Source organism: Mus caroli, unplaced genomic scaffold (genome assembly GCF_900094665.2).
Source record: "Mus caroli unplaced genomic scaffold, CAROLI_EIJ_v1.1 scaffold_11882_1, whole genome shotgun sequence".
In the NCBI taxonomy this organism is placed as follows: domain Eukaryota; kingdom Metazoa; phylum Chordata; class Mammalia; order Rodentia; family Muridae; genus Mus; species Mus caroli.
Window position 1 is genome coordinate 2,434 of NW_018390536.1, and position 11,689 is coordinate 14,122.

The following is an 11,689-nucleotide window of genomic DNA, read 5'->3' on the forward strand; positions in this document are numbered from 1 at the left end:
CAAAATAACAATGAATATTAGAGGAATAGGTTGTAATAAAATGGAAGGCTCTGAGTGATTTACTATTTTATATCAATATATAAAAATGAAATGAGAGAAAATTAAATGAATAAAATTAAAATAAACAGTTTATATTAGAGAATAATACAGAAATTCAACATGAGCTACTTGTGACAACAGTAATTTTCAGATGATTTGAATCACAAGAAAGGCAAATACTATGTATGTGTAAATATCTAAATTTAAAAGCATGTTAGGGTAGTCAACTAATTTTCAAACAGTTGGACATGTAATAATTTTTTTTTCAAATGATGAATATGGACTCTAAATGGATTGTTCTCTAAATCATATTTCACTTTGGACAATAAAATGCATTTCTAAATGAACCTTCACACTAAGATATAATGCAAAATATAATTCCAGGACTAGAATGCTATTATATTACTAAGCCTTTCATTTAAATTATGACAGACTGTGGCTTTAAATATAAAAAAGATAAATTCAAGCAGACCATTATCAAGTAAGTAAATACCTTGAGAGTTTTACATATACCATGTTGTTCAGGTTCAAACCTGGTATGCTGAACATCAAATATACAATAATTTTAAACACTACTTATATGGCAATCAAGATTTTGTACGATTAATTAATGGACCATAAGAAATTATATTCCAATACACTTTCTAAATGTTTTGGTATTTTAGGCAGTAAGAGGAATACTCATGAAGTTCAATGAAATCAAGACAGTAAATGAAGAGGAAGAATTTCTATCAAGTAAGGATATAAAAATTTGAAATGATACAGGAATGCAGACATCAAGTCTTTGACTCAGAGATATTGAATCACCAGAAAAGTTGTGGTTTTCAAACATGGAAAATAAATGACCTTCATACTATAACACTATAATATAGTTGAATAAAGTAATAAAACCTTATAAAATTGCATTCATAACTATAATTGTATAACATATTTTAGAATAATTTATGAATGATCCCTTTTATAAAGTTGTTAACTTAAAGCTAAATTTATTTTTATCAACTATATTTGAGGAGAATTCTTCCTTCTAGAATGTGTTTTCTTCCGGATATGAGTAAATGAATTCTTTTCTGGTCTTAACAAGATAATGTAACACTTGGGACCAAATATGAAGACAAGGAGTGCTGTGCTGGAAGCCAAGATAGAGAATACTTCCATAGCCACCATGACCTTCCCTTTAGTGCTATGGTAGACAGGAAGAAAGGTTACCCAGACACAGAAGAACACCAGCATACTGAATGACAGAAATTTGGATTCGTTGAACGTATCAGGCAAATTTCTAGACAAGAAGGCCATGGTATAACTCCCAACGGCCAAGATACAGAGATATCCCAGGACAGAGTGGAAGGCAACAGCTGAACCTTTGTTGCACAAAATGATGATGTATCCATGTTCAGCATGAGCATCTTGGTCAATGAATGGTGGAGAAGTTGCCATCCATATTCCACAAACAAGAAGCTGGATCAGTGTGCAGATAGGAATGATGTATCTTGGACCCCTTGATATCATTAGCCACCTTACCATTCTCCCTGGAAAACTGATCTTAAAGGCAAGGACCACAGTAATAGCTTTGGCCAACACAGTGGCAAGAGCCATAGTGAAGGCAACTGCAAAGGTAGTCTGCTGAAGGATGCAGGCAGCTGTGTTGGGCTGACCAATGAAGTTCAAAGAACATAAGAAACAGAAGGTGAGTGTGATGAGCAAAATGTAACTTAGAGCCCGATTATTGGCCTTGACAATAGGAGTGTCTCTGTTTTTCACAAAGATGCCAATAACAAAGACAGTGAGTGTAGATAAGCACAAAGCTATGCTGGCTAGAGCCATCCCCAAGGGGTCTTCATAGGCCAGAAAGCTCACAGATTTTGGGAAGCAGTAGTTCTTCTCTGTATTTGCATAATGACTCTCAGGACACTTCATACACTCCTCTACATCTGGTCAGAAATATAGGTTTAAATGAGATCAGGAGTGTGGTCTGTTCTGATTCCTTTCATTATGAGACATTTCTAACTACAGGGAATAACACAAAAGTCACTGTACTTTGTTTTCTTGGGAACAAAGTAATTAGTACACTGGTATGCATAATTCTAGATTTCTAAACTTCACCTTGTTCCCAACATATTTCTTTCTGTATTCATGTTCCCATATAAAAGAACTTGATGCAACCTTTCTTTAATTACTACCATCATACACGTCTGATTCCATTAGTTTTTACTCACATCTCCCTGTGCTCTCTATATCTACTTTTTACATTTTTGTAGTCACTGATTAAATTCAGGAAACCAGTTATGTACAACTAAGAAAGGTTTCATTGGGAAAATATGTACCCTTTCAAATCCTAGCTTTATAAAGAATAGTATTGTATCTTTCCAGGCAGGTATCAACTTCCAGTAAATTCCTTAACAGTCTTCATGATTGCAATTTAAATTATACTACCTAAATGCCTCTGTTCTCTTTTCACACATTATTTCTCTTCCTTTACTGACAATGCTGTGCCTCTTTTAAAAGTAAATAGAATACTGATTTATGTTGCAAAAACTTACTGTATTTTTGATAGTACTCATAATTCATAGAATTTTCTTCCTTAAATATGGAAAATCTAGATTGTTGGATTTCTTTTTGCACTTATTTTTTAGATTATGCTTTCTTATATGTGAATCCTAAATTTACTTTTCTCCTTAACATTCCTTGTGCTTTCAAATGCTGTTTATTCCCTGCTGGAGGTTAGAAAATAGACCCTATTACATAAGATACTTCTCAAAAATCACCCAATAATATGTTTTCATGGCATTTAAAGCAAGCATATAGGTGCAAGTAGATAGAATATTCTTGGAAAATATTCAACAGTAGGGAGCAGAATCTTATAGAACCCAACAACAGCAGGAAGACAGGACATCAAATGAGGGATCGGGTTGCCATCCTATAGTCACAATTCTGACCCATAATTGTTCCTGTCTGAAATAATTACAGGGAAGGAAGTGGAGAAGAGCCTAAGGAAAAGTGGGTCTAAATTGGGATACTGCTCAAGGGGAGGTCTCTGTGAACTCTAAAAGACCCAATAAGCAGCTGAAAGAATTAGATGCAGATGTTTGCACCCAAACAATAGACAGAATCATTTGACCCCTGTTGTTGAATGAGGGAAGGCTCAAAGAAGCTGAGGAGAAGGGCAGACCTGTAGGAGGACCAGCAGTCTCAAATAAGTAGGACATCTGAGATCTCTCAAACATTGGACCACCAAATAGGCGGCATATAGCAATGGATATGAGGTCCACAACACACATACAGTAGGGGACTCTGGGGTTTGTGTTCATTCAGAGATGATGCACCTAATGCTCTACAGTCTTGAGTCCCCAGGGATTTTAGAGGTCAGTTGGCGTGGGGCTTGGGGACATTCACTTGGTGACAGGTGAGTGGGGAGGAGGTAATGGGATGTGGATACTTTGAAGGGTGGATGAGGAGATAAAATATGTAGTGAAAATATAAATAAATTAAAAAAATATGGGAGATTTTTGAGAAACAAGTATAATACTATGCTCTGGAACTTTTAAAATTTTTTATAAATGTTAATATTAACATAAAGTAGATGTTCCAAATTTTTAAAATTACATTATATTGGGATAGTAGTGTGAACGTGCTTGGTCCAGAAAGAGGCACTATTTTGAAGTATGGCCTTGTAGAAAGAAGTATACCACTGTGGAAGTGGGCTTTAAGACCCTCATCCTAGTTAACTGGAAGTCAGTCACTTCCTAGAAGTTTTCACCTGAGAATATAGAACTCTCAGATCCTCTTGTCTTATGGCTACCTGGATGCTGTCATTCTGTTTTGAGGTTAATAAACTATACCTCTGAGCCTGTAAGCCCGTCACAAATAAATGTTGTCCTTATAAAATTTGAATTTGTCAAAGTGATTTTTTTCAGCAGTGTCTTAGTTAGGGTTTTACTGCTGTGAACAGACACCATGACCAAGGTAAGTCTTATAAAAAACAACATTTAATTGGGGCTGGCTTACAGGTTCAGAGGTTCAGTCCATTATCATCAAGGTGGAAGCATGGCAGTATCCAGGCAGGCATGGCGCAGGAGAAGCCGAGAGTTCTGTCTTCATCCAAAGGCTGCTAGTGGAAGACTGACTTCCAGGCAACTAGGGTGAGGATCTTATACCCACACCCACAGTGACACACCCATTCCAACCATGTCACACCTATTCCAACAAGGCCACACCTTCAGATGGTGCCACTCCCTGGTCCAAGGATATACAAACCATCACAAGCAGTAAAAAACTAAGACATAAGTTAGTACATGTAGTCTGATATTTCTGTGGTAGATCTGACCAGGTTTTTGGTGAGAAGAATGTGGATTCTGAGATTTGGAAAGCAGTAAAATGTTTTAAGTGGGCCTTAATGGGCCATCCTTGTAGGAATGTGGAAACTTGTTGCTGAATGTGATATGAACTGGGGAATCCTGATTCTAAACGTTTCTGAGGAAAAGAATTCTTATATGGGACTGTTCTTGTGGTATTTTGGTAAAGTATGTGATCACATTTTGCCCTTGTCTAAAGAGCCTACCTGAAGCTAAGATAAAGGGATTTATATTAACTGAATTTACAAAGGAAGTCCCCAAAAGCTGAACAGAGACTTTGATCTCTGGTCAAGTCTCATGAAGAGCATTAAGATCATTTTCATACAAGCATATCAAGCTTAGAAAGGAAAATAGGTAACATATGGATCAAGTAATAATACAGGTGCACCAGGAAATGAAATGAAACCAAATGCTATTGTCAAGGGGAAAAAAGTTAAGACAGTAGTTGATCTCTGTAAGATTTCATCCAACAAAGCTATAGTTTGTATTTGGAGTTGAAAAGGTAATACTTTGGAGATGTAATATGGAATGAACAAGAATACAGAAATAGTGGGCAAACTTGTGATCCAGATCTTGAGGCTGGCAGACACAGCCTTTGACCTGGATCATTGAAAAGAGTGGCCATGAGAAACAGGCCAAGGCATGTTGGTACACTCTTTTAATTCCAGTTTATAAAGATGAGCATATCACTGAGTTTAAGCCCAGCCTGTGACAGAGCAAGTTCCAAGTAGAGAAAGCTTAAATCCAGGTGTACTTTGTTTTACAGCTCAGCATTCTAGAGACAGAGTCATCCAGATTTTTGAGTTCAAGGTCAATTTACAGAGCAAGTTTAAAGAGAACTAAGCTTAAGCAGTCAAGAGTTGTGAAACAAAAGCTGATAATAGAATAAGGGGGAAACACATTACATCCCCCCATATGTAGCCAAACTTGGCAGCTTTGGCCATGTGACACTGGCTTATGTTTCAGAAAGAGGAGACTATTAGAACAATTGACACTGTTTAGCTTGAGCTAAGAAATTAGCAATGATTAAGAATAGATCAGAATCACTGAGGGGAAATCATCTGGGAGTGTTTTCTGAGAGTAAATGCTGTTCTATTCCAGAGATATCCAAGGTTTTACACGGAGCTGCAGATGAGCTTGATGTTAGAGTCACGTAGGTGGTAGTGGATTTGAAAGTATGAAGATTTCATGGAGTGTAGCTGAGACTTGGCACTGTGAGAAACCAGGAAATGGCATTTTTGAAGGTAAAGCCTTAATTATAGTTGATGGCCCAGGAGTAGAGGAGTCAGACAAAGAAATTGAGACTTAGCAACATGAGGAGAGCCTGTGAGAGACTATTGGTGAAGCCTGGCTGCAGTGCAAGTCCCAGTGTACTGGAGATGACACTAGTGTGGGATGATCACTAAAACCCCCAGAAAAATTAGAGTGGAGTCAACCAGAACCTAGACTGGTATACAGGGAAGAGTAGAAGATATAATGCAAGTCCTTTGGAAGAGCCAAGATCTTGTATAGATTCCAGACATTGGAAGTAGAAGCAATAATATTGACGGTGATTGGAACCCCCAAAATGTTCAAGATTCCAGAGCCATGGGAAATCTGCTGAGGAAAGCTGATAGCAGTGGAACCAGCCCAGGAGAAAGAAGTTTGTTGCAGTAAACGAAGATGAAAACGTAGTGGAGATCTAAAGACCTCCTTGACATCAGACATGGTGTTCCATAATTTGGAGTTTGACCAACTAACTTGTGTCTTGCTTGGGCAATTACATTGAAGTGTTTCCTGAGAGGCCCTGATAGAGCCTTACAAATACAGAGGTATGTGTTCATAGTCAATCACTGGAGTGAGCATGGGGTCCCCAATAGAGGAGTTAGATAAAGAATTGAAGGAGTTGAAGGGGTTTGCAACCCCATAGGAAGAACAACAATACCAACCTACCAGACCCTCCTACTAACACCAGAACTCCCAGGGACTAAGCTGTCAACAAAGGGGTACATCTGGCTCTATCTGCATCTGTAGCAGAGGATGGCCTTATCATGCATCAATGGAAGAGAGGTCCTTGGTCCTATGAAGGCTCCATAGATGCCCTAGTGTAGGGGTATCTAGGGTTAGAAGGTAACTATGGGTGGGTGGGTGGAAGAACACCCTTATAGAAGCAGGGGGAATGAGTATGTGATAGGGTACTTCTGGGAGGAAGTGAAATCAGGAAAGGGTATAACATTTGATATGTAAATCAATAAAATACACAATAAAAAATAAGTAAAAAAAAAGAGCTGAAAAAGAATTTGAGAATATACAACACCTGTTCATGTTAAAAGTATTGTAGAGGCTAGGAATTCAAGGCCCTTACCTAAATATAATAAAAACAATACACAGCAAACTATGAGCCAACTTCAAATTAAATGGAAAGATACTTGAGGAATCCTATGAAATTAAGGGACAAGACAAGATGTCCATTCTCTCAATATTTATTCCATATAGTACTCAAAGTTCTAGATAGAGCAATATGACAACAATAGTAGATCATGGGGACACATATTTGAAAAGAAGTAGTCAAGGTATCACAATTTGTGCATGATATATTAGATTCCATAAGATACCACAAAAAAAAATCTACACAAGTCAGATTTACAGCTAATAAACAATTTAAAGTTGCTGGATAGTAAATTAACTCAAATAAATTATTAACCTTTCTCTACACAAAAGATAAGCAAGATGAGAAAAAAAATTAAAAAAACAACACCATTCAGAGTAGGCAGAAATAGTATAAAATATCTTGATGTAACTTTTTCAAAGTTAGGGAAATATCTGTATGACTATAACTTCAAGATTTTCACGAAAGCAATTGAAGAAGACCTCAGAAAATCAAGAGATCTCCCATGTTTATAGATTTGTAGGATTAACATCGCAAATTGGCCATCCTTCCAAAAGCAATCAACAGATTCAATGCAATCCCCATCAAGATTTCAACACATTTCGACACATGCAATGAAAGAGCAATTCTCAATTTCGTTTAAAAAACAAAAAGCCGTCCATAGCAATAACAATACTTAAAATAAAAAATACTTCTGGAGGAAGTACCATCCTTAACATTGTGTTATACTACAAAACAATAGTGTTAAAATCCATATTGTATTGGTATATATGTAGACAGCTCAATCAATGGAATAGAACTGAAAACCCAGAAATAAGCCCACATATACATGGATACTACATTTGACAAAGAAGCATAAAACAGTAAAAAAAAAAAAAAAAAGAAAGAAAGAAAGAAAAAAATGAAAGCATTTTCAATGAATGGTGCTGGTCTAATTAACAGTTTGTATTTAAATATAAAAATAGATCCATATGTATCACCTTTCAGAAAACTCAAGTCCAAGTGGATTAAGGAAATCAGCATGAACCATAGAATTCACAACAGAGGAATCTCTAATGGATAAAAAGCATTTAAGAACTAAAGTCCTTAGTGGTCAGTGAAATGGAAATCAAAATGACATAGAGATTCCACCTTACACCAACTAGAATGGCTAAAGTCAAAACTCAGGTGAGAGTATATGCTGTCAATGATGGGGAGAAAGTGAAACAATCCTCTATTGCTTCTGGGGTTGCAAACTGATACAAACACTCTTGAAATCATTTTGGCAGTTCCTCAGAAATTTGGAAATAGCCCTATTTTAAGATGCAGCTATATCACTTTTGGGCATATTCCCCCCAAAATCCCCCATCATATCACAGGGAAAAATGCTAGAATATGTTCATAGTGGCCCCATTTGTAAGAGCAAAAGCTGGAAGCAACCCAAATAACCTACAACAGAAGAATGGATTCAGAATACGTGGCATGTTTGCACAACAGAATATCATTAGGTTATTAAGATAAGGGCACCATTGCTTTTGAAGAAAAATGAATGAAACTATAAAATATAATCCTGAGTGAGGTAACACAGACAGAAAAGAACATACATCATATGTAGTCACTAATAATTTGATATTATTCAAAAATCACAGAGTACCTAGGACACCACCCACAGAGTTTAAGAACTTTACAAAGCATAAAGGCCAAAACAGGGTCTGATAAAGGAATGGGATAAGGAACTGTGGGATGTTGGACACAAAGTTCAGACCATGGCTGGATTGTAAATAAATAAATGAATTCTTTAAATGTGGTGTGTGCTTCTAGATTTAGAGTTTTTATTCATTTCCATTATAGTAGGAAGCATAAAAAGAGTCAGGGATAGATCACATTAGAACACAAGTTAAATGCTTAAATCCTGACCTGAAGGCAGAAGCAGAAAACAAAACAAAATAAAACAAAACAAAACAAAACAAAACAAAACAAAACAAAACAAACAAAAAAGAGAGCAGATGTCTCAGGGACATTTTAATCCTAAAGCCAGTCCCTAGCCCTACACCTCCCCCTAAAAGGCCAAAACCTCTAACCTTTCCTAATGGGTCCAGTAATAAAATGAATGTTCTGTAAAACCTGTAATCCAAGAGAACCCAGAAAGTTAGCAAGATCTTCAGTGTACAGAAGACTACAAAATAATACTGTCTTCTGAACACAGAGAAAGTGTTCCCATAATTCATAACACATGACAAGATCTGTTAGATGCACGAAACTTAACTCTGAAAATGTTCAGCATAGATATTAAAGGTAGTCATGAAGACAATCCCTTCCCTAGAAAATTAGGTATTAACAATTCATACCTACTGGAAGGGGAATCTGTTTTATTTTTCAGTGTGTAACACTTGGTTGGTTAACAACCTTTAAGTGATATGCACACAAATGAGGATCATGAACTGTATTAGATAGTTTAATTAAAAATTTTGGGAGTGAGGGAAGAGGGAAATAAATCTGGGAGGATTGAAATTGAAGAATGTGAAGAAAACACATTTTATGAAAATTCTCAAACATCTAAAAATGAAAAATGAGCTGTTAATAATCACTATGAAGATGCAACAGATATGAGTCTTGCATGCTTCTTAAAAAAATCAATGAAGCTGGAGCATCCGCCTGAGCCATTTCCCTTCCTGGATCCTGCCAAGATTAGTTTGCACGGGTGAGAGTGTGGAATACAGAAGCTAACAGCTTCTGGGACAACCAGAAGCCACAGAGCTTCTGTGGCTGAACCCCTTTCATGCTCCAGACATCCAGGCATCTTCCCTGTCAGAGGAGAGGTGTCCACCCCGCCCAAGAGGTCTTTGCCGGACTATCCAAGAAAGCCATCTTCCTTCCTGGACCCCACCAAGACTAGTCTGCACAGGTGAGAGTATGGAATACAGAAGCTAACAGCTTCTGGGACAGGCCATGTTTCAGGCCTTCATATTCTCCCAGGAGACAAATCTGAACAACAGATATATGTGCACCTTCTCTGCAGGAGAAGAGCTCGCCTGCAGAGAGTGCTCTAACCACTGAAACTCAGGAGAGAGCTAGTCTCCCAGGTCTACTGGTAGAGACTAACAGAATCACAAAAGGAAAAAGCTCTATCCAGAGACGACTATAACAACTGACTCCAGAGACTACCAAATGGCAAAAGGCAGAAATAAGAATCTTACTAACAGAAACCAAGACAACTCACCATCATTAGAATCCAGCTCTCCCATCTCAGCCAGTCCTGGGCACCCCAACAAACCCGAAAAGCTATACCCAGATTTAAAGGCATATCTCATGATGATGGTAGAGGACATCAAGAAGGACTTTAATAACTCACTTAAAGAAATACAGGAGAACACTGCTAAAGAGTTACAAGTCCTTAAAGAAAAAGAGGAAAACACATGCAAACAGATGATGGAAATGAACAAAACCATACTAGACTTAAAAAGGGAAGTAGACACAAGAAAACCCAAAGTGAGGCAATGCTGGAGATAGAAACCCTGGGAAAGAAAACTGGAACCATAGATACAAGCATCAGCAATAGAATACAAGAGAAGGAAGAAAGAATCTCAGATGCAGAAGATTCCATAGAGAACATCTGCACAACAATCAAAGACAATGCAATATGCAAAAAGATCCTAACTCAAAAGATCCAGGAAATCCAGGACACAAAGAAAAGACCAAACCTACAGATAATAGGAGTAGATGGGAATGAAGATTTTCAAGTTAAATTGCCAGCAAATATCTCCAACAAAATTAGAGAAGAAAATGTCCCAAACCTAAAGAAGGAGATGCCCATGAACCTACAGGAAGCCTACAAAACTCCAAATATACTGGACCAGAAAAGAAATGCCTCCCAACACATTATAGTCACAACAACAAATGCACTAAATAAAGATAGAATATTAAAAGCAGTAAGGGAAAAAGGTCAAGTAACATATAAATGCAAGCCTATCAGAATTACACCAGACTTTTCACCAGAGATTATGAAAGCCAGAAGATCCTGGACAGATGATATACAGACAATAAGACAACACAATTGCCAGCCCATGCTACTATACCCAGCCAAACTTTCAATTACCATAGATGGAGAAACCAAAGTATTCCACTACAAAACCAGATTCACACATTATCTTTCCACTAATCCAGCCCTTCAAAGGATAATAACAGAAAAGAAAAAAAACAAAACAAAACAAAACAAAAAAAAAAAACAATACAAGGATGGAAACCAAGTCCTAGAAAAAGAAAGTAATCCTTCAACAAACCTAAAACAACACAGCCACAAGAACAGAATGCCAACTTTAACAACAAAAATAATAGGAAGCAACAATTACTTTTCCTTAATATCTCTTAATATCAATGGACTGAACTCCCCAATAAAAAGACATAAACTAACAGACTTGCTACACAAACAGGACCAAACATTCTGATGCTTAGAGGAAACCCATCTCAGGGAAAAGGACAGATACTACCTCAGAATGAAAGGCTGGAAAACAATTTTCCAAGGAAATGGTCTGAAGAAACAAGCTGGAGTAGCCATTGTAATATCGAATAAAATTGACTTCCAACCCAAAGTCATCAAAAAAGACAAGGAGGGGCATTTAATACTCTAAAAAGGTAAAATCTTCCAAGAGGAACTCTTAATTCTGAATATCTATGCTCCAAATACAAGGAAAGCCAAATTCATTAAAGAAACTTTTGTAAACTCAAAGCACACATTGCACCTCATACAATAATTTTGGTAGACTTCAACGCATCACTTCCATCAATGCACAGATCATGGAAACAGAAACTAAACAGGGACACAGTGAAACTAACAGAAGTTATGAAACAAATGGATCTAACAGATAGCTACAGAACATTTTATCCTAAAACAAAAGGTTATACCTTTTTCTCAGCACCTCATCGTACCTACTCCAAAATTAACCATATAATTGGT

At 37.0% G+C, this 11,689-nt stretch overlaps 1 protein-coding gene across 1 annotated transcript in view; it reads right to left on the reverse strand.

Annotated features, from left to right (window-relative positions):
• Positions 1–1,034: 1,034 nt before the first annotated feature.
• Positions 1,035–11,689, reverse strand: part of LOC110288695 (vomeronasal type-2 receptor 116-like) — a 33,725-nt gene continuing 23,070 nt past the window's right edge. Inside the window, 2 exon segments of the mRNA XM_021154975.2 lie at positions 1,035–1,055; positions 1,057–1,967. Of these exon segments, the coding sequence (XP_021010634.1) occupies positions 1,035–1,055; positions 1,057–1,967 (932 nt within the window).